Source organism: Odontomachus brunneus, unplaced genomic scaffold (genome assembly GCF_010583005.1).
Source record: "Odontomachus brunneus isolate Ranch 3 - 2012 unplaced genomic scaffold, Obru_v1 Obru_scaffold_083, whole genome shotgun sequence".
NCBI lineage: Eukaryota > Metazoa > Arthropoda > Insecta > Hymenoptera > Formicidae > Odontomachus > Odontomachus brunneus.
The window spans coordinates 742127-766845 of NW_022639533.1; the positions used below are offsets into that span (position 1 = coordinate 742127).

The window sequence follows — 24719 nt, forward strand, 5'->3', positions numbered from 1 at the left end:
GCTTCACTCGAGCCGCAAACTAGGTTCCGTTTCGCGCCCAAACAGTCGAGGCACGAAGAGTTGAGCGTGACTCGATTAGTGGTCTCTGATTAACATGAAATCGAGTACACCATTGCGGAAGATTGCGGAGGGAAACGCTAATCGTTCTCTCACGAGAATGCCGAGCAAAGAAACCGCGCGGGGCAAGATGCACGTCATCAAGCGCAGTAAGTTACGGATTAACCCCCCCGAAGTGCATTCGATTGCTTACCCGCAATCATCATTTATTCGTAAATAACGTTAATCTTACGAATGATGTAATGATAACGTATAATATTATAATATTGCTCGACTATCATGTATGTTGAACAATGTTATAATTCCAACACGCTATGTTTAATTAAAGTTGAATTAAAAACTCCGATTTTCATTAGATGGGCGCAAAGAGGACGTTCATTTTGATAAAATTACTTCAAGAATTGCCAAACAATGTTATAATTTAAATATGAATTATGTGGACCCAGTAAGTATCATTATATATCTATAATATGACTTTTTTATAATACATATGATATAATTAAATTTTCTAGATTATATATTTAATGTATATGTTATGTATATACATATGTATGTAGTGTATACATATACTTGCGTATATGCATCTATATAATTTCTTAACGAGAAGATATATAAAATTTTACTTTTGAGTAGTAAACTTTAATTGTGTTCTTAATTGTAAAATATGCATATATATATTATGATTCTTATTTTGAACTTTTTGTTATTGATGAAAGTAGTTCTAAGTTGCTTACAAGCTAATCAAAAGGTTTAAAAGTTATTTAGAGACATTAAAAGTTTAGAATAAGAACATAATAAATATACATAAGTTCTAATGATTTTGAAAGTTTGACTTTGTGTAATAAATGTATCTTTTTACAGTCCGCTGTTGCAATTCAAGTGATACGTGGTTTATATTCTGGAGTAACTACGGTTGAATTAGATAATCTTGCAGCTGAAACTGCTGCTACTATGGCAACTAATCATCCTGATTATGCTATATTAGCTGCTCGAATTGATGTGTCTAACCTGCACAAGGAGACTAAAAAAAGCTTTAGCGGTACATCTTGGTCTTATTAATTTAACTTAATTAACATATAATGTTCTTGATTATAATGTTCTGAACTTGCAGAGGTCATGCACGATTTACATTATGCCCGGGATCCTATCACAAACATGCCTACTCCTATTATCAGCGAGCACTATTACACGATTATAAAGAATAACGCAGAGAAATTGGATTCTGCTATAATATATGACCGAGATTTCAATTACAATTATATTGGTTTCAAAACGCTCGAGAGAAGCTATTTGCTCAAAATCAATGGCAAGATAGTGGAAAGACCTCAACACATGCTGATGAGAGTATCTGTTGGCATCCATGAGGATGACATTGACAAAGTTATAGAAACGTACAATTATTTGTCTGAACGATACTTTACACACGCGTCGCCAACGTTATTCAACGCCTGTACTAAGAACCAACAAATGTCAAGGTAGCAATGGCGTTCAATTAGTTTAATAATACACAACGGAATAACATCACGTATTGACAAGAATTTTTCTCCACATAGCTGTTTCCTTTTGACTCTCAATGATGATACTATAAAAGGTATTTATGGCACGTTAAAGAAGTGTGCTCTTATTAGCAAATACGCTGGTGGAATAGGGATCAATGTGCATTGTATCCGCGCAAAAGACACGGATGACATGTACGACACGGATGGAACTAATGGATTGATTTCCGTCCTGAAGTTGTATAACGACATTGCTATTTATGTTGATCAAGGAGGAAATAAAAGACCCGGAGCGTTTGCTGTTTATTTAGAACCATGGCATGCGGATATCTTCGATTTTCTGGAACTTAAGAGGAACATTGGTATTTTTTTTGTTTTTTTCTGTGGGAATATAAATAAGGAAGTGGGAAATTAATTTGAAAGTTTTTATGTTATCTTTATTTATACATAGGGGATGGAAATATGCGAGCCAGAGATTTATTTTATGCTCTGTGGATACCTGATCTCTTCATGGAACGTATGTTCAATGATGAAGTTTGGAGTTTGATGTGTCCGTATGAGTCTCCTGGCTTAGCTGATGTCTGGGGAGAAGAATTCAAGGAATTATATACTAAGTATATACTAAGTATATTGACAGTTTATTATAAATGTAGTATATACTTGTACATATATAGTATTTTATATATACTTGGATATACTCTATATACTTAGATATAATACTACATATAAGATAAAGTAACAATCCTCAGACATGTTACTAATCTTGGACATACTCTGATTTTTAAATACTAATATCTAAGCTTTCCTAGAATACACATATATATTTATGTTAAAAGTTTAATATTCATATTTACAGATGAAAACAATAAGAATGTTCAGGATTAAGTACATGTCTGAGCATTGGTCTTTTACCTTATAGTCTTACATTAATACAACGATGTAATCTATATCTGTCTTTAATCAACTTCCATCAAACGTTATAAATTAATTTTTACAGATATGAGAAAGAGGGTCGCTATAAAAAGCAAGTAGAAGCCAGGACTGTGTGGCTCGCTATTCTCAGGTCGCAAGTAGAAACTGGAACGCCTTACATGCTCTACAAAGATCACTGCAATCGAAAATCGAATCATCAGCACTTGGGCACGATCAAGTGCAGCAATTTGTGCACCGAGATTGTTGAGTACTCCAGTCCCGAAGAAGTCGCTGTGTGCAATTTAGCATCTATCGCCGTTAACATGTTCGTCAATACTAGCGATAAGACTTTCGACTTTAATAAGCTTAAAATGGTCGCGAAGATCGTCGCTCGTAATTTGGATAAAGTTATTGACGTTAATTTTTATCCTATCCCTGAGACAAAACGGTCCAATCAGAGACATAGACCTGTCGGTAAGATTACAATTTAAACAATGCCCGATTTTGCCGGATGATCATACTGACCGTAGATTAGAACTATAAAAATCGTGTACTTTCAGGTATCGGTATACAAGGTTTGGCAGACGCATTTTTGTTGATGCGATATCCGTTTGAGAGCAAAGAGGCGAAAGAGCTCAACATTAAAATCTTCGAAACGCTTTATTACGGTGCCTTGGAAGCCAGTTGCGAGTTGGCTGCGGAAAAGGGCACCTACGAAACGTATGAGGGCAGTCCGGTCAGCAAGGGAGTAAGTTCTAGTAATATTTGAATTGCATTTTAATGACTGCGCAAAAGATCGCTCTGCATAATTATGTAACTATCTTCCAGATCTTGCAATACGATATGTGGAACGTTAAACCGACGAATTTATGGGACTGGGATGAATTGAAAGCGAAAATCGCGAAGCACGGAGTGAGAAATTCGCTCCTAATAGCACCTATGCCGACTGCGTCGACGGCGCAGATTTTGGGAAACAACGAATCCATCGAACCGTACACCAGCAATATCTACGTAAGACGTGTATTATCTGGGGAATTCGTTATTGTCAATCCGCATCTGTTACGAGACTTGACCACTAAAGGTTTGTGGGACAAAGATATGCAGAACGAGATTCTTGCGAGCTTTGGATCTGTTCAAGTAAGTGGCTTTAATTATTTATTAAGCCGATATTAGACCGTTTTTTTTAAGTTTTAACAATTTTAACGCGACTTCAAGTAAATTTGTGTGCTTTACAATGTTATGTATATTTTTCAGAATATCGAACGTATTCCCGACGATCTGAAGGAGCTGTACAAAACTGTTTGGGAGATCCCGCAAAAAGTAATTCTCGAAATGGCAGCCGATCGAGGAGCTTTTATAGATCAGTCGCAGTCGTTGAATGTTCATATAGCGGATCCGACAACTGAGAAACTCACGTCGATGCACTTCTTCGGCTGGAAAAGCGTAAGATTGCTTTCCTTACCATTTATTTAACTCAGTATTTGAGGGCGTGTTATTTTGCCATTAAAGTCAGTAATATAACCAGATTGTCGTATACCATTTCTATTAAATACACGTAGTTGCTGCTAAAAGTACGTTATCGTTTATAGGGTTTGAAGACAGGTATGTATTACTTGAGGACAAAGCCGGCCGCAAATCCAATACAATTTACCGTGGATAAGTCGAAATTACGAAGTCGCGACTCCTTGTCCAGCTCTTCGTCCATCTCTAACATCGTCAGCCCTATTCAGTCTCCCAATAAAGACTCTGACAACACTGAGAAACAAAATCAAATCAATCAGCAAGCGAGTAAAAACTTGGAAGCAATACTTGCCTGTGCACGTGAGAATAAAGATGCATGTATGGCTTGTAGTTCGTAAATGTTTATCGTTATCTATTATTTTCATATTTGATTCTACAGTGAAACATGTAATAGAATTAAACACAAATACAGAATGTCAGATAACAAATTGTATACACATATGCGTATACAAGTGTATACAACATATATATACACACACACATGCGTATATCTTTTATTGTCAATAAATTAGCACAATTTTAGTAGGTAACACTAAAACAAATTTAAATATTATAAATTTGTAATACTATAATATAAGCTTTGAATATTACGTTAAATCACTTCTAATTTTAGAAAAATTAATTTACATCTAAGACACCAGATGAATCATACAAGCTGATATATTTTTGTCGACAAATCTGTTGTGATGTCAGATGTTCTTTTCATATAGAATTGGGTATATTGGTGCTATTCTCACAGTATTCTAGCACCTTGTATGACTATATTATACTTAAAAAATATCTAAAAATATTTTCTACTTTTGTAAATTGTATAAATTGGAAGATATCTTTTTCATGCAATTTTTCGATTTTTGCATTATATTATATTGTTAATCAAATGTTTTTTGTCAAGTATTTGCGCGTATACATTAATATATGTAAATTTACTGAAATTAAAATTTATAGAAGCTTAGAAAATTGTAACTTATTTTCCTATGACCTCTTTCGAATTACGCATAAAATATATTATATAAAGGATCTTTCGCTCGATCAGATGGGATTCAATAAATTGATACTTTATAATATTTAATAATAATATTTTTAGATGTTTGATATAAAATAAATTTATTTGTACTACATGTGAATATAAATTGTTATTCGTCCAATTACTAAACATACTAAAACTTTTTGCAAAGTACCGAGCGTGCCTTAAGCGGGGTCTACAATGGAAGTCATAAAGTCGTAAGTCGTAGAAATTGACCAATCGCAATCGAGTATGAAAAGAATAATCGACCGCGATTGGTTAATTTCTACGACTTACAACTATAATTTCTATTATAGACCCCGCTTTACAAAAATTGTACATGAACAAAAAGTTGTTCATAATTTCTGTAATGAGTTTGTGAACTTTCCGTATTATCTAGAAAGAATTTTTTTTTTAATGGAAGAATGCTCTTATTGGACAAGACGAATATGAGTTCGCAAACTCACTCCAAAAATAACTTTTTCATGCATGCTGTATCCAACATACATTCAGGAATAATATTTCATTCCAAACTACGGTTAGGATCCACTTGAAGCTACAAACGCTTTGGGACGCGTAATGGATGATTATAATTAACCTATAGGGTGCTTAGAAGCGTTTCCAGCTCTAAATGATTCCACCCTAGGGCTGCGTTCGGAAACACACTGTGTGTACACTACTAGATGATAGCCGTTGGAGTGAGTGAAATATAAGAGTGAGATAAAAAGAGAGGGAGAGTACTCGAGTGACGTTTCCAAACTCAGCCTAGATCTGATGAGATAAATCTAAAGATTACCTACCCTGTTCCATCTAGACAGATATTTTATATTCTTTCAGATGAAACTATTATAGCTTCTGCACACAGGACGCGGTAATGCTTGCCGCGCGGCGAAAGTTCGCACGACAGCCAATCAATATGTTGTTTTTCCATAAGAGCTAGAAGGTTATTACGGAAATCAGCATATTGATTGGCTGTCGCGCGAACTTTTGTCGCGCGGCAAGCATTACCGCGTCCTGTGTGCAGGAGCCATTAGCATGTTCGACTGGCTCTGGGTTAATCGCTCCGAGAGCGATTAATGACGTCATAAGTTTCTACTAGCCAATTATAAAGCTTATAAGTACTTGTTCGACCAGTAACGTAGGCTGAATAACCCAGAGTGGGTTAATTTAGAGCCAGTCGAACATGCTATATGTTGTATCTAGAAAAAATATATCTTTAGATAATAATATGTTTTTTCTAAGAGCGAAAATGTGAAAAATGAAAGATTTTCACATAGACTTGGTAATAGTTTCGGCACACAGAAAGCGCTTTGCACAGCGAGAATTGATACAGTAACTAATAATCTTCTAGTTTTTATAGGAATACAGTACGTTGATTGGTTATTGCGTCATTTCTTGTCGTGCATAAACATTTTCGCGTTCTGTATGCAGAAATGTTCTGAAACATTGATATTCGAAGCTTTCCACGTGAAACTTATGATTTTTCACATCTTCGCGTCTACGGAAAAGTCAAATGATCGTCACCCAACAGGATAATGACAGCTCGCTGAATGTCACTAGATAAAAACACGTGGCATCACTGCGACACAGCCGCACAGCGAGAGACCACGAACAGCGAGACATAGAACCATATTTATTTTGGTTTGGAAGTTAGTCCGCAACCGACTGTGTGTGCGTGCGTTGTGCGGTCGTGCAGAGTTACACCGATTTCGGGGTCGTATTTCCAAGTACTTGCTTATCGGAGATCAAGAACTGAAAAAAAAACATGACCCGTAAGTGCTGCGCGTTACCGGCCAGGTCGACTGTGTATCACTCGCGTGATGAGTCGTGGTGATAGGAGCAACGAGATCGAACCTCAACCTGACTTCCGCGGCTGCCATTGTCATTAACGTTAAATAGGGTCACTGAAGCGGACACGGATCCTCCTCCGTCTGAAAGAGAGCCGGTTTTCTCGCGGTATATGTCTCTTGATGAATCACCTGAGTTGAGAAGACGAGCGCACCGTCAACGACACGAACCGACGATGCGCTCCGAATCTCCTCGTTGCGAGCTTCTTCGTGAATGTTTGTCCCGCCGATTTTCCCAACCTCTTGACGAGCTAACCAACAGTTCAATCATATGTCTGTCTCTGTCTGATTTGAAGGAAAAGGAGCAGACAGACGTACGATTTAATTGTTAGTTGGAGTCTCACTAAGAGAACTCTGAAAAATTCGACGTCCAATGTTTTGACCAGCATAGGTCGATATCGCTGGAGGTGTGTGATGCGATAACGGCCGTAAACTACGCGTGAACCTATCTCTGATGAGAGGTGCGCTTTCGAATAGGCGCGGGTTTTTGATTCGAAGAGTTGAAGAGTTGAAGTTGAATTCAAGAGAAGAGAAAAGAAGCAACCTATTGTCGATAGCTCTTAGCACTTTTCAAATAAGCAATTCATTCACTCGTGATTTGAGAGAAACCTTCTCTTTTTCACTTTCATAGGAGTTGGTCGGATCCGTGGCGGCACAGTGACTCGTTAATAGCGCATGCATACAGCACCGAGCAATCGACTTCAATATCTATGAGGGAATCGCATCAATCATTTTCTGAGTCAGTGATTATTAACGTTCACGATTCGGACAAGTACAAGTGAATATGGCGGAAAATAATGCTCTGACGGCGTAGCCACTTCGCTTTTAAATTCGTCGTCAATCTCTAATAAATGATAGTAACGTTCGAATAAAGTACTTGGCAATTTGATAACGGACGAGTGACTCACTCGCTCGTCGATCGATTCGCTCGGCATAGTGTTTGCAACTGCTACTACGTAAATTTAGAAGCAACGTGCGAGTGTCTGCGCGTGTCACCATTTTACCAATTTCACTTGTGCAAATACAATTTTGAATTACGTGCGCATGCGCGCGCACAGACAGCACCCTTGTAAACACGCAGTATTCAAGTTTTAAAATGATGGAGAAGCAGGGATAAGTTAATTCATTGTTACGTTCAATCAGTTCAACTACTACACTCAATCTGTTGATTATAATCATTCGATTATTAGTTTTTACATCGGTATTATATCGAATAATTTCGATCAAATTGACGGAAAATATCTTCACAAACTTAAATATCTTTGAAATGTCTCCGAGAGAATATTTCTTCAGAAGAAGTCTGATTTTAGGCGGAAATCAACGTGAACTAGCACGAGCTAAGAACATGAAAAAAACCGTAAAGAAGGCAGCAGCTGAACAAGAGAGTAATAAAGGCCTTTCTCTGGAACAGCGCAAAGCACGGTGAGTCTCTTCACTTCTCTGTAAATTAAGATAGTTGTATCATAAAATGAGTTTTGATAAAATTCGTGAGAATTTAATGAAACTTTTACAACAGTGAAATGTTTGACTGCAATTAGAAAAAGATTGATTACTCGTGAGCTGAGATATTTGCAACTGAAGTTGACACTTTTGTGTTCCTTGAAGTTATTTCTATTTTTAATATCTTCTAAACTATTTAATATCTTCTAACTATTACTATCTAAATGTAAGATTGGATGAAAAACTGCTATAATGTTATTAGAAACTAAAAGATATACTTTTTATAGAAACTAAAAGATATTACTTTTTATAGATAGATAATTTTTAAAATTATTGACCATTTTTAAAATTATTGACCATTTTAAAATACAGTGGTGAAAGTTTATAATTTATAGCAATATATATATTTACTTACAGTAATATAGTAATAGCATTCCCTTATAGCATAAGATCTTGAAGGAATATCTTGAGGACTTGTATGGACATTTAGAAGTCCTCAGACTATTTTTAGGATATTCTGAGGACTTATGCAGACATTTAGCAATCCTCTGGATGTCTTTGGGACATTTTTTAAATCTTGCGCTATGTGGGATAATAATATTTGAATATATTTATATTTGAATATATTTGAAATATCTGTATATATATATATATATATATATATATATATATATATATATATACAGATATTTAAATATTTATGTACTTATTTTTATGATTTGTACATCTTTTAGATAAGCTGATGCATAAATAAAGCATTTATCAGAAAAATGAAGAATAATTATTTTTTCCAAAATATTCAAATTATAAACTAGGAAGAGCCAAATAAGAATCAAGCAGGTAACTAGCTTGGTTGTTTGTTTGTATAGAATATATGTGACTAATAATAAAATACATTTCATACAAGAAACGTTTCGTACAATCAGTTATCTGCATTGATTCTTACTTACTGGCTTATAATTTTATATTTTTTTATCATGTATCTAATAGAATATAATATTATAATATTTAATTTAATTTCTAATAGTCTTTTTGTACTTGTAATATTATGTATATATACTTACTCCAATGTTTAAATTAAGTGATTCTCAGATAAATCTATAGTTCTGTTTGATAAATAGTAAATTAACGAATGGCCTCCTTGATGCGCCATTGAAAAGGCGGCATTTGCCGGTTCAACTATTTTTTAATGAGTTATGCACGTTTATCTTATACATGTCGATTAATGTTATTTCATTAGTCTTATTTATATTATTTTATGAGTATTATTCATTGAGATGAGAGCCATTAACCCATTGTTTCCCTTTTCTTTTTAGTGATGCAGAACGAATGAGGGAGAAGCAACAGAAGAAGCAACAGGATGATAAGACAGATAAGCCTAAGCAGGCGGCGAGATAATTCAACGGGAGAAGTGTATAAATTTTTGCAATAAGAATGGCTGCCATCAATGGCAACAATTAAGATTATTACGACTGCAAGAGACAAAGGATAACGCTTATCGGGAATATAAAAGGTATCATCATGTCGTTGATGTTAGGAAATGTCGGCCGCATGAAGCCGTATACAACAGGACCTAGCCTCGATTATCTTGTTATTTACACGTATCGCTCACAGAAACAGTTGTAGTCAGTGTGTATAAAGCTTGTCGTTATCTATACCTAAATTCAGTCAAAGAAATTTTACATTTGACTGGTTTCTCTAGATATAAGGACATTAATTAAAATAATGATATTGATAGTGCTAATTTCCAATCTGTAAATTTTGACTTTCACTTATTTAATGTTATGTAATTAAATGTAACAGGTGAACGACTTGGAGATGTACATTTGCTATTATCGTCCTCTCTGGTTCGTAATAAACTGTTTAAATTTTAACAAAATACGTATATTTTGTGCGACATATGTATATACATATTTTTATTTCTCTCTCTCTCTCTCTCTTTCGCTCTCTCGTTGCGAAAAACAACACGATGTTGTTTTATTTATTTGCGATACGTCATGGGAATAATTAGTAAGCGACACTCGATAGATTATCGAATGGTGAAGGAACATGAAGATTATACAATCGTTTCCCATATTTTTATTGCACTTTCCCAAAAAGAGTACACACTTTCTTAACATACTGTTTAGTCGCGATTTCATAAATTCGCTTTAATTACAAGTATTCGGAAATATTAACATTGAATCGAGTGAGAACGGTATTACGGTGTGATTCGATAAGATGTCACTGCAGTGGAAGACCGAATCTTAATTGCTAATATGGGGGGAAAGGAAGAAAGAATGTATAATTATTATTAAATGACGCGAACGTATTGTCTAGCCTCTAAAGACCAAAACTCGTTAATGGAGTAGAATTCCCTAGGATCGAAAATGGTGAAATTCAACCCTCTTATTCGAAATAGTCGTTATTAGTCGTATTCTGATTTACTAGGCTGTATTTTGGCGTTCTAACACATCTAAAAGCAGGAACGTTCCATTCGTTCTTTTCTTTTCTCTTTTTTTTTTTTTGCTTTTTCTTTATCCTTTTCTGTTTGGCTCCAAGTTTAATAATATGCAAGGAACAACGCGCTATATTGAGCATTTATTTAATTGTAATATTATACTACCGGTATGCAGTAGTTTATTCGAAGAATTTACATACGATACTGTTATTAACGTATCGGAAATCCACTTAACGCAAGAAATTGACATAGACTAATGATCTTATGATTTTCTCTTTACTCGCAATCAACTGTACACGTGGTTGAATCCCTTCCACGTACTTTCATCAATGGCTGAATTCAAGATAACAAGCTGTTTTCTTATATATATCGCGTTAAAATGGAAAATTTACTTTGTAGAAATTATGTCAGCCGACTGTATGAATTTATCAGAAGAACGAAGCATAGTTTTGACAAATCTTAACGTTACAATAAAGAAACAAGTGTGATATTCGCGTTAACAAAATGCGTTTTGCTGGAATAAAAATTACGGAAAGGCACACGGCATCCGTATAAATTAATACAAACATAAATTATTTCGGCACAAAATCAATGGCACTCTCGTTCATTTTATATGAATAGTTTAATAATAATAATGCAATTATCTAAAAACACTGCTTCCCTCCATCTCCTGTTACGGACATTAGTTAATACTTTTACAAATGCTCGTATACACATGTAATTTTTATGATAATATCGTAATCGATGTTACGGTATAAATATTCGCTTATGTCTATTTCGATGATGCAACGTTTCTTCTTACACGTGGGAAAAATGTGACCGGATCACTATGTGTATATATTACTCGAGACAGTAGTATCAAAAAATTCTGCAGGGAAATTATACTCGAAGTAGCAGCATTACGGAAAAAAATGCTAACTGAGCTTACCTACTGTCGCTACTTATTATTACAACATTATTCATAACAATAGCACCATATTTGTATTGTTCGCAGGTAAATTGTATATCGTAAAATTTAATAAAATCCATGTAGTCTTGGAAACTGAAGCAGAACTCGATTTTGTCTTAAGCTAAGAAAAAACATACGATTGTAACAGGAAAGAAGTACTCGTTTGGAAAAATTCGAATGAAAGTTGCTTACAATTTTAATCATTGATGTCATTGTTCCTGTAAAACATCAGCAGCGAATGAGTGTCCGTATCGACAAATACTTGGACTATGTTCCTTCTGTCTCTCTCTCTTTCTTTCTCTCTGTACGGTGTTTCTCTTTTCTATTGTTATAATTAATTCTTTAATGAAATTATAGTAAATGCTTTGTACTTCAGACTCATCTTTTGTTTAATATGTGTTAGATTCGGTATATCCAAGTTTTATCAACTTCTTTGTTACATCTGTATATAAGAATGTAGGAATTTATTAAAATTTGCGTATTCTAGTTAAGATTAAGTGACCTACATGTGATTAAAAATGTGTTATATTTTTCTCCTTTTTGTAAAAAAGCTGAAAAATACTACTAAAAATTCGCATATAAAAAATTTAGGCAACTGAAAATGCACTCGAAGCCAGATATTTTTCGATGCTTTCGTCAATAATTTAGTGTTTCAAAAAATTTGTTGAGAAAGCAAGTTTCAGATTCACTGATGCTTATTAAAATTGGTTATTCTATACGCAAAGTATGTCTCACAAAGTGGATCTTATTACTCGTCCATGAATTTCAAGTAGACGAGTCTCGTCTACTTAGCAAGTGAATCATATCGACTTTCAAGTCGAGTTGTTATATCGCAATATCTGGGAAATTCGTAGTAAATTCATTACCGTACATGTCTATAAACAATGCATCACGCATTAATATCCATAAGTGATGCGAAGAACAACGACACCAGACACACATCTCTTTCTCTTTTCATCTGATTATTAGTATGTGCAATTTGATTCGGGCCGCCAAGTGAGACTGGGACAGACGAACGGAGCCTCACACAGCGCTTGTTATGAGCATGGCGTTTGTAAATCATATAATTTTTACAGATATATAGTCTACGCTACAAAGGAAGATCGCCATCTGAAAGTACGATATTTGTTTCATGAGGCAAGCTCGAACTCTTGGGTTTTTGAGAGCCTTGCGAGAAGAAATCTGGCTTACATTAAATAGTTTAAAAGGAAGCTCATCCTCCGAGTGAAATCACGGCCGCAGTCTGTCTCATCGAAAAAATAGTGCCTCTTCAAATCGCAATTTTTCTTCACCGGCTCACAATGGGAATGCTACTAACTGCGCGCGTCGTCGTGATGAATTACGGCGGAGTGGTACGCGTCATCGACATTCGAACATCTGGACGGAGCATTCTACGAGGGGAAGGTTTAATTAACGACAAGGGAAAGTCACGGCACTTCGAGTAATCCCGTCGTGGCTTCTTTGAATATATTCGGCCTTATGCTAGCGTACGTCGGAATTGTGACGTTTGCAATGGATCGAAGTAATATATTTGAAAAAGTAAGGACCACAGCTTGTGTATGTACTATGTGCATATTTCTATATTGAAACCTCGAGAAAAACTTTATTTTATGACACGAACTTTACGCTCGCCGTATGATTTATTTTAGCCAAACGTTCACTACTTTGAGTCTCTGTAATATCGCATCTTAATCTGCGTCTGGCTCTCTTGTTACGTTATTTTGATCGTACATCACCCAGCCTTACATTTTTCTATTTTACTTTAAAAGATCCGCTACGTCAATTTATTGTAACATTTACACAATCCAGGTGTACGCGTGACGCAAAATGCCGCAACTTTCCCTTTGCTGAAAATTGGTCCAACTCCTCTGCCTTAATTAACAGTACATGCTCCGTCCGGGTATATTCACATGTCGATGGGCTAAATTAAGTTACTCGGTAGCGCGGTATGTGGAATGTATGCAAATATTCGCGATGGATCACGGAGAAACTTCGAAGCGATCGTCTGTTTAGAACGATGCTCTTTTGGATTTTCCCTGACAAAGGGAAGGTTCGTCTATTCTCTCCCGCGTAACGTTCGCACGTATGTCTCTTTATAAATATTCATTGATTTCGAATACTTTCGACGAAAGAAAGATAGATATTGCTACTAACCGGACCAGAGTGAGGACGACTATTGATTTTCTACACAATCATCGACTCGCTCGTCTAAAATCTACACATTATTCGCACGGTGGAATAATAACGGAGAGAGAAAGATCGATCGATTTCTCGTGCACATCCGGTCGGCCGAATCGTTTCGGTTAGTCGTGACTTCGTGATTGTAAGACACGGATGAAGCGCAAAGACGAAGTCACAAGCGAACATAAGGACGCCAACGAAGGAAGACAGATTCCCCGACGAAATTAACTAGTCGCCTTCTTTTTGCTAAGCGAATCGCCACTTCCTCGTGTGGATGGGATCGTGATGAAAAGGAAAGACGTATTCCCCCTCATCGTATAGGGTCGTGCATGGAAATTTCCTTGGAGAAACTGTTCAATCTCAGAGATTGACCGGCGGACGGAGGAAGGAATCTTCCTTCCTCGAAGGGATTGGGCGGCTTGCATCGGTCGGCCGACCGGCTTGCGGCTTCCTCCTTGCGTCCGAGAGATCTCTAAAGATTCAGGGAGCATATCGTGCAGCTCTGGGTAACGCAATGGGAATGCAGGTGCGACGGATGCGACGGCGGAGGTGGCGGTGGCGGCGGCGGAGGCGGCGGTGGCGGCGGCGGAGGCATGTAGAGCCAGCCAGCGCCGGCTGGCCAGACGGCGGACGATGCTGAGGATGCGACCGGAAGCAGCGGATTGCTGCCGCCTCCGGCGTTGACATGAGAAGTCGATCCACTCTCTACTCACATCACCTGCAATCGATCGGAAACATTAAGCTCAATCGTGGATACTTGTCGAGCGCTCGGCTGCGATTCTCTGTAGGTGTGTTACATTACACGGAGAGGAAGAGAATTTTATTATACTAAAAGTTACTATAGGATTTTGTAACATTCTGCAATATTTCACTATTCTTTAATTCATTTTTTCCCTAATTCCGCTATTCTTTCATTTTATATGCGCTATTTATATTTTAGGAACTGAAATGTACTGTTTAAACATTTGCTATGTTTCTGACGAGATTTATAGATACTATTCTAATAAGTAAAATTAGCGGTATGCCGGCAGATTGGCAGTAGATTCGATCAGAATACCGATTAGATAGCAGATCTGTAACCACCTGTCTCCGCATTAAACTGATGTTCTATCGGTAGAGTCTGCTGACATAACTTGACAGCAAATTGGGGGCAGAAGGTGAGCAGTATAAATTCTATTTAAATACACTTAAATGGTTACGGAACGACAGATCCTGCTCGGTTTCTGCCATCAATCTGTCATCATACTCTGCTGGCATATACTATTGCATTTCTGTTAGTAAGCTGACAAAATTTACAGAAGACACTGCGCAAAATCTATTTCTGCAGATTTGGTTATTTGGAATGTTACTTAGCGAGGTAGACGTTATTGACAATCTATCCCTGGACTATTAAAAACGTAATAAAATTGAAAAGAATCTATGTGAAAAACTGTCTCTTCATGCATAAATCACGCGTTGACCAGATCCAGATCTGGAATGCTATTATGGACTTGTTTGCAATAGACTCCGATCGGAATAGTTCAGTTGTCACGTAGACGTTTATTGTGTTTGCTAGGGAAAACATGCGGAATTATTACGATCGAAATCCATCACAAACAGTTCTATAATACGCGCCCTGATCGCGTCGCTAATCCTGTTCGTTCGTTAGTCCAGAGTCATCGTTCTATGAAATGAGAACCGGTAAACCGCCGAGCATGCGGTCTCCTCTTGATGACCCGAATATGTACGCGTACATACGTAAGTACGAGAAAAATTACAAGTTGCGGTTATTTGAACAGTAGCATATATGTATTATATGATACTCGTTAATGCACATAACGTTGTTTACGCCTTATGCTAAATTACCATTGCGTTACGTCGCTATCAGTTTATACCAGGTGTTTCACAAGTGCAACACGCTCTCCTGAGAGTTCCGAGAAAAAGAAACAAGAATTTCTAGCGCGTCAGAGGAGATAAACATGATGATAATTATTGTTGCTCATATGTCATTATCGATTTATATCAGGTGTTTCTCAAGCGTTCTCCTAGATTTTTGGATAAAAAGAAAAAGATTTTCAGAATTAGGCGAGAGCATGATGGTAATGGCAGGAATCAAGGTTTAATGATTGTTGTTTATAATTATTATATCCTCCTAAATTTATCTAGCTGATCTAGAAATATACTTCAATCACAGATAATCACGATTAAATTCTAACTGAGCACTGATTTCTGGGACTTTGCTAATTACTACACGGAAAAAGTACTGTAATAAAAATTACAATAAAATTTTTATAATCTTGGTAGTTACGATCGATATTATTATATATTTGTTTAAAAATGTTATTTGGTTCTTTACCATAAAATTATTGCAATTGAAACTTGAATATTTTTTTTATATATTAAGTAGATTGTCAAATTTACTATTTTTATAGTAACTTTTGCTACAATTTCAGCATAGCCCAGAATTTCGCAAAAAACGTAAAAAAAATATAATTTTAATGTAATTTTTACCACAATATTTTCTCCGTGTATTTCATTGTGTTATGTCATTATCGATTCATATAGCAGTTTTATGAGTGTCATGTGATGTGATGATACAGGGTGTCTCATGAGTGTGATGATACAGGGTGTCTCACACTCTCCTCCGGGCATTTTGTGGGGACGTAGAACAGGTTGAGGTAAACATAAAAGTCCTATATCGTTTTGCGATATTCGCAATAATTATCGAGATATTAATTGTAAAAAACTTGTAAATAATCATGCAGAATATAGTAAATGAGTTATAGTAACGACGACTGCCGTCGTGTACTTATACTTTAGGTCAAATTGAACAATAAAGTCCTCTACCATTTTCCATATAATGATATAGATTTTTAATTATTAATTAAAGAAGATTATTGCACGATTTTGCGTGATAATGCACTTATCTTCTTTAATTAATAATTAAAAATCCATGTGATTATTTGCAAAATGGTAGATGACATTTTTGTTCAATTTTATCTAAAGTATAAGTACACGACGGCAGTCGTCGCTATTATAATTCATTTACCATATCCTGTATGATTATTCACAAATTTTCTACAATTAATATCTCGATAATTATTGCGAATATCGCAAAACGGTACAGGACTTTTATGTTCACTGCAACCTGTTCTACGTTCCCACAAAATGTCCGGAGGAGAGTGTGAGACACCCTGTATAACGTCGAAAATCAATATATTTGGCACACACATATGGAAGTACACTCGAATTAACAAAAGAACGAAATTATATTTTGTGGGAACGTAGAACAGGCTACGGTGAACATAAAAGTCCTGTACCGTTTTGCGATATTCGCAATAATTATCGAAATATTAATTGTAGAAAATTTGTGAATAATCATACAGGATATGGTAAATGAGTTATAGTAGCGACGACTGCCGTCGTATACTTATACTTTAGGTCAAATTGAACAAAAAAGTCCTCTACCATTTTGCAAATAATCACATAGATTTTTAATTATTAATTAAAGAAGATGAGTGCATTATCACGTAAAATCGTACAATAATTTCCTTTAATTAATAATTAAAAATCTATGTGTTTATTTGCAAAATGGTAGAGGACTTTTTTGTTCAATTTGACCTAAAATATAAGTACACGACGACAATCGTCGCTACTATAACTCATTTACTATATTCTGCATGATCATTCACAAACTTTCTACAATTAATATCTCGATAATTATTGCGAATATCGCAAAACGGTATAGGACTTTTATATTCACCTCAACCTGTTCTACGTCCCCACAAAATGCCCGGAGGAGAGTGTGAGACACCCTGTATATTCTTCTGGATAAAAAATGAAAAACACATTTTCGTACAGCGAAAGAAAGTGGATTTGCAGTGTTAGTAAGGATTATGGCGATAATAGCAGTGGTATTTCAAATAGTTTCTGATTAGAATGGAAAACTCACGGTTTAGATAATTTGCGTTCGCAACTACTTCGGATAGTATCGATGCAGCGAGAGCGGTTTCTCTTACGAGCGTAATTACGGCCAATAGCGTAAGATTTCAGGCAAGAGTTCGGCGACTTGAGTTACACTGCGAGAGCTCTGGTTTCGTCATGTAATTAATTGCAAGCGCGCCTATACACACGCACGGTTAAGGAGCGTCTACACGGGAGGCAATTTCTGCGTCAGTATTCAGTGAGTATTATTGAGAATCAAATCGGGTGCATATCGGTGGTGATGTATCGATATGACGACTCAGTGTAACGCAAATAATTATAAAAGCTGATAATGTTCAGCGAGTGTTAACCGAGACAACATAATGTCTAAAATCGGGACATAAGACGTCTTAAATATCATCTTTAAAGACATTTGTACGTAAATCTAAAAGACATCTTAAAGATGATCTCTAAGACGTTTTATGTCCGATTTTAGACATTATGTTGTCTGGGAATGTTTTAATAAAGCTAATATAGGTTCCACAGTTGACAAGAATTTAAGTTTTACTTAGCAACGACAGTTGGACATGTCGACAATTGGATCTTAGGAATTAAAGATTGCGATTACAACAAAACGATCGAATAAAAATAGAAGAGGGAAAAGAGAGAATATATGTTACCTGTAGAATTTGGCTGGCTTCGAAGGCTGTTCCGGGCAACAATATAACCGGACTACTAACGTGTCCGCTCTCGACGCATATCATGTTGGGAAATTCGTCGTCGCCAAAGTCCGGTATATCGCGCGCCTTCTCTTGCCAGGGATTCCACACGACGGTGTCGGGAAAGTTATACTTCTGCACGCGCATCTTCCTGCCGGACACGACATTTGTGATGATATGCTCCGGCTGCGTGTTCTGGTAGATCCTGTCAGTCCATTCGCACACTGTTACGACGTCGCGGCCTTCTTGGAAGACTTGGTTGTCCCTGGTCTGCGCGCGAGAATAAAACGTCTTGAGAGGCACGTGAGTGTGATACGCGGTTCGTGATAATTCGAATTTAACCAAGTTTTGTCTGTGTTCCTTTCGACAAGTTTTAATTAATAAGTACCAATCGAAGGAATAGAGGATTTTTAATTAATACGAACGAATGAAAGAATAGAGAGACATTTTGAGTGCTCTTTAAAGCTCATATTAATAATTTTTACTTAAAGCTCGTTGATTTTGTGACACTAGATGACGTGTAAGTGACGTGTGGATGCTTGGTTAATGTGGCACGTGAGTTTGGAATGTTTTTAGCGTATTACGTATGGGAGATCAGGTTAAGGAAAATTAAATAAGAATGAGTACGTGAATAGTGTGAAGATGAAACGAAGTAGGAAAGTAGGATTCAAAATAGTGCATAATGACGTTATAAGCAACGAGTAATTAGAATAATTTAGGTAATGTAGGTAAGCTAAAATTAGTATTGTAATGCAGAGGAATTATCAATAGAAGAAATGTATAACAGGTAGAGTAATAAAAGACAGAAATATACAAGAAATAGAGAAAGAGGATACAAAGAATAAAGAGGAATAATTTGAGTACAAAAGAAAGGTTTAGTCATCGAAAAGCATAAGGAAGTAAACTAAAAGTATATGGAAAAAGGATGACACAAGGACTGGTGAGAGAAATGTTGTGTAAGTAAGAAGGGTGAAGTGCAAAGAGGAAGGTTATAGGATATGGAAAACTCCTTGGCAATGTAAGCTGAAGGAGATACATAGTAAGCGAAGAAAAAGGCAGAGGAATCACCTCGTGGAGTTAGGAGGTATAGAGTGGAATAATGAAACTAACAAGACATGGAAAAGAATTGAGGGAAAAGAGGATGAAGAGGAAATAAGGAGAGCAGTGAAGAGATCAGATAGCAAGAAGAAAGATTAAAGGATAGGTATATACACTTGAAGGAAAATGCCTGAAATACTGATATTTGAGCTTGCCTCATATGAGATACTTGGATTTGAATTTAGATCTAATTGTTTTAGTTAAATCGTATGAGTATGTAACATTATATCTGTAACCGCAATTCAACTGAAAAACTCATCTAATTCAAATGTGTCTCACTTGAGACAAGTTTCAGATAATGATTATTAATGCAGGTCCGATTCCTCTCTTTTTCGTTACAAATTTGTAAGAATATCACACAGATTATAAAGATTATACAGAATATCACACAGATTATAAAGAATATCACACGCGGAGAATATCAACTTGCGTAACCGTGAGACTTGGTTCCTTTTATCCGATTAGCTTTTCGTGTAGACGTTATGGACGTTTGAAAACAAACGACTCTTTCTTCCCGCGAACTTCTCAAAAGACTCTCCGCGGATATTTATGTTCCTCGGTATAGTGCCTTAGCGGCACGCCGTGGAGATCTTTACCTTGTCGATAAACGTGCATCCGTGTAGCCCTGTGATCTGGCACCTCCTGACGTCGGGTACCTTGAAGTAAGTGTGAAGGAGCAAATTAAAGCTGAACGTGTCGTCTCTGCTAGGATTGTACACGCCGATATTGAAGTGCAGCTCTTTCTCGCGCAATATTAGCCTGTACGTTAACCTAAACTGTGAGTTCCACAACGATCGCGTGAATTCGCTGTCCATTATCGAGAATATCGCCTCGACGTCTCCGCTGGGCAATCGCTCCGGCGATTTCTCCACGTTCCAACGAATGATCCTGGCGAATCCATGAGGTGGTCCGAATGTCCACGCTCCGAATTGTGCTGCAGCAATTATGTGCGTCATTACGAGCGAATCGTTATGAACATAATCGCTTTCTATCCTTGAAAAAAGTGTCTCAACCCATGTCGACTGTCGATAATTATCTTTTGGAACTTTCATTTGTTTCCTCGCGTCAAACTCGCCCTTACACCTTTAATTTTTTTGAGGTAGTTATGTCATGAGATTAGTTAGAAATTCATTGCAACTTCCACTATGTATCAGTTAAAATATAATATTATATTATATTATATTATCTAAGTGTATACAAAATATAATATTATATTATATTATCTTAGTGCATACAAAATTTGAAAAAGATTGACTGTGTGTGAGTTGAGATAAAAAATATAATATATTTCATATATATAACATAATATAACATAATATATCATATGTATAACATAATAAAAAATATAATAATGATATGACATTTGAAGCTTTTTTTCTATATAGAAATCAATATTTTTATATCACAATATCGCGTATATGTGTATATACATATATTTATTTATCGCATATATTTATTTATATTTATTTATCGAATTTTTTAAAAATTAACATTTATTATTTGGATAATGAAATAGATTTCAATGAATGGAAAAATAATTCATGGAAAAATAATCATGGAAAAATAATTTTGCTCGAGAAATAATAAATTTTGTTCGAGAAATAATAAATTTGCGAGAGATTGTTTTGATGCTGCAGTGGAAAATTCATCAACGCGCAAATCAATTATCTTAATGCTCCGATGCTACCATTAATAGTATACCGTAATTGTTTCGTCTGTTATACTCACGGAAGACGAATGGTATGCCGCCTCTAATCGCCTTCTTTCCATCGAATACAGCTTGCTTACTGAAACACGTAGAATCATCTATTTGAGAAAGGAAACATGAAAATATTCCCAAGATATTTGATTTTGCCTCGTATATCTCTCGACACCTTGACGTCTTAATAATAATCTTAATGATCAATTGATAGGCACACACGATATGCAATATCAAATTTATTACTGTACATATATCAAACGTATTGTACGTATATCAAATTTATTACTGTACTTCTAGAGATCTCCGACGAATTCCTATTAACTAAGGAATAATTTCTTCTGAAAAACCGGAGAGAATTTATTATTATTTCGAAAAGGATACGCGAATTCGTTCGTTCGTTCGTTCGGACCACGGGTATTATTATCTATTATTTTCTCGCGGTAATAACAAAAAAAGAAAGACATCGATAACGTTGAAAAATATACAAATGAACGAGCAGTACATAGCGTTTCTTTCGTTCCGTTGTTCGTTGCTAACGTTGTTGCGGTGAACTGCGCGCGTATCGCATGTCAAATTAATGAAACCGCGTGTAGAGCACATAAATATTACGAGCTCTCGTCTCTCTCAGTTGGCAATAATGATGAATATTTTTACAGAACCCGACGCGCAAATAGCGGTCGTGTTTTATGCGGCATTTAATGCGCGCCATTACTTATGGGTGTCCTAATGTAACGGTTTAGTTAATTAGTTTATTCGCGCGGCTGGCTATTTTGCCGACACGGGGATTATAGAATAGAATTCGCAATGTGATTTCATCGTGATCATTGCGATCGCCGATGTCCAATGTTAAAAAACTATCAAAAAATAACGACGGACCGAGGAGATGCGCCAAATAAATCCTCATTCGCTCCTCTTTTCGTTTTGCACCCTTTATATTCTTCCTTGACGCGTGTGTATGTGTGTGCATGTGTGTGTGTGTATGCGCGCGGTTTAGACGCCCGCGTGAAAGCTCCATCGGCTCGTTTAACTAATTTACGAGGACTGTGCGGAATTTTACGATCGCGTATTGTGTGTCGAGCGGAGACAAGGTTGAAAGGATCGGGTGGTTCAGCGGCGATGCATTATAAATAATCATGTAAAATCCTATAGTGGATTCTATATTTTATAGAAACCGGCAGGAGACAGGAATAGACGGGAGGAAACCGCGATTAGTTTTTCAGCATTACCACGTGCGACTTCGCGAAATTTTTGAAATGCACAGAACGTGTACTCTTGACATTTCTTCGAGTGAGGTCCCATGTGAAAGTCGGAGTGACCATCAAGTCACTCGGATTCGAATGATTTTTCACTTATATAAAGTGAATTCTTCTTGGTCGTCGAGTGAATATCTTCAATTCGACTTTGAAGAATGAATCTGGTGTGTTGCACCGTCACAGAAACATATTCACGCCAGTCGACTGAAACATTTCATATGGAGTCAGAATTCACTCCTTTGACGCGAAAATGTCTAGGAAATTATATGATGAAATCTGAATTATCTGAATGAAATTTGTAATGCTGCAATCATGTGCGTGGCTGTAGTGTGTGAAATAATACATATGAAATAACACATATATACGTGTAGAATAATACATGTATTATTTGACTTTTACATGACCTTTTATAAAATATCGATAAATATTTGCGCAATTGATTCCTAAGTATGTTAGCAAAACAATAGTGACGAATTATCTTTAGCGGAATATTTGCAAAATCATAGTATTATCATACTACATTTCAAGAAGCTACTATTTTACAATGTTTGGGCAATTTTCTTAGCGGGGTCTATGCTTGAGTGGAACGTTGCGATTTCGAGCGGCAGCATTTTCACTGTTGCTTCGGGTGAAAGTACTGCCACTTCTCACTCGTTTTGAGTGAGATTCCACCCTAAGAGATTTAGAGAGCGCAAAATTGATTTTTACTCTTTGCCGTGAATCGGGCATTAAGTAACACCAATGTAACACAGATATATCAATATTTGTGCCGAGCTTTCTGTGTAAACCGAGCTGCCTGGAGCGTCGAGGAGGGAAAGATAATAGCCGAGCCGATAAACATTGCTCGCGTTATACGGCTTGTGGGATAAATTTCTTTATAGGGGAACAGTTCGGGTTTTACAGCTAGCCGCATCGTTTAAGTCGAAAATGAAAGTGAATCTCCGAAGGTCGAACGAATCAAGTTTACTGCCCCCGTAAAAAGAATAAAAAGCGGGCGGGCCGGTATTAAACGGTGCGCCGTTTCGTTCCGTCGACTCGCTTTATCCTGTAACGATCATTGCACGGAGAGGTGAGTAATTATGGAATTTCTTTGTGCACGCGACTGAACACTTCGATCCGTGTGAACCGATCGAAATTCAACGCCTTCACTCACATACTCACACACATACAAATTGAAAGAACATATAAGACTGATTATTAAACAAGTAGATCCCTTTCGTTAGCGAACTAGAACGCTCGGAGAGAGTTGATATTGTCGCACTGCGAAAGAGGAATGGAGATGTATGCGTGAATGGAGTGAGAGAGAGAGAGAGGAGCGAGAGGGAGAGAGATAAAAAGAGAGAGAGAGAGAAAGAGATAGAGAACTATATAGCCGGAGGGCGGATGCAGGATAACCATTAGTCAAGGCTGTCAGGGGCCGCGGAGATGTCCTTAAGAAGGAGCTTGAGGATACACTTGGGATCCAAGGCTGCGAGGAGAAAGCGCGAAACCGAAATCCGCGAGTATCGGCGTTGGATCGAGTGCTCAACTGCCGTATGAAGCCGTGTAATTTCCGTTCCGAGCGATTAACACTCCACGCGCGACATTAGTGGGAGACTTTGCGCGCATTCCAAAAGCTTCCGAATACTGGCGACAAGTATCGTTAAATATCGTCACCAGTACTCGCGGTTCTCATTCGCGACGTTCCGATCGGGGCAGACGATCGTTAAGGTAATTGTACGAAAACGAGATTGGCGCGCTCGAAACCGAAAGGTTTCACCACACACTAGTGATGATCGCTCGCGCTAATAACGTCGCTCCTCGCGCGGGAGATCGATCCTTATTCCTCCGCGTCACTGGCAACAATCGATGAAGTTAATGATGAAATCTTGATCCCAGGACGCGGCGCGTTCCCCAGGCTGGACGTCGCTGTCGTATCCTCTCATAGCGGTACGATGTAATCTATTTTCCTGGATGTGCGTAAACCGCGAAGCAGGAGAAGGAGGAGGAGGAGTAGGAGGAGGAGAAGGTAATCCCATCCGTTTGCACGATCCCGAGGCGAATGGAACACGCGACAGAGATAGAGAGATAGACAGATAGATGGATCGCGACAACCTGAACGTCACATAGTGGAGAAAGGGAGAGAAGACGAGAAAACGAAAGGAAGAGAGCGAGCGAGAGAGAGAGAGAGAGAGAGAGAGAGAGAGAGAGAGAGAGAG

At 37.0% G+C, this 24719-nt stretch overlaps 2 protein-coding genes across 3 annotated transcripts in view; one reads left to right on the forward strand and one right to left on the reverse strand.

The window, feature by feature from the left end:
• Positions 1 to 10181, forward strand: LOC116847782 (ribonucleoside-diphosphate reductase large subunit). 2 transcript variants are annotated; one of them, XM_032823139.1, is made up of 13 exons: positions 1 to 206; positions 414 to 502; positions 919 to 1096; positions 1169 to 1532; positions 1611 to 1915; positions 2005 to 2167; positions 2551 to 2939; positions 3026 to 3213; positions 3294 to 3602; positions 3720 to 3908; positions 4055 to 4253; positions 8147 to 8258; positions 9593 to 10181. In XM_032823139.1, exons 1-13 carry the CDS (start codon positions 95 to 97, stop codon positions 9672 to 9674), a joined length of 2679 nt encoding a protein of 892 aa, XP_032679030.1. In that variant the 5' UTR covers positions 1 to 94; the 3' UTR covers positions 9675 to 10181. The 2 variants fall into 2 exon arrangements, with proteins under 2 accessions (XP_032679030.1, XP_032679029.1); XM_032823138.1 differs by lacking the exons at positions 1 to 206; positions 414 to 502; positions 919 to 1096; ... (6 more) ...; positions 3720 to 3908; positions 4055 to 4253 and adding an exon at positions 6586 to 6761.
• A 151-nt stretch (positions 10182 to 10332) lies between these two features.
• Positions 10333 to 24719, reverse strand: part of LOC116847780 (glucose-6-phosphate 1-epimerase) — a 37612-nt gene continuing 23225 nt past the window's right edge. Inside the window, exons 3-6 of the mRNA XM_032823136.1 lie at positions 21295 to 21353; positions 20163 to 20500; positions 18430 to 18738; positions 10333 to 14564 (exon numbers count right to left, since the gene is read on the reverse strand). Coding sequence (XP_032679027.1) covers positions 14556 to 14564; positions 18430 to 18738; positions 20163 to 20500; positions 21295 to 21353 — 715 coding nt within the window. The 3' untranslated portion in view covers positions 10333 to 14555. The remainder of the gene's footprint in view (positions 14565 to 18429; positions 18739 to 20162; positions 20501 to 21294; positions 21354 to 24719) is intronic.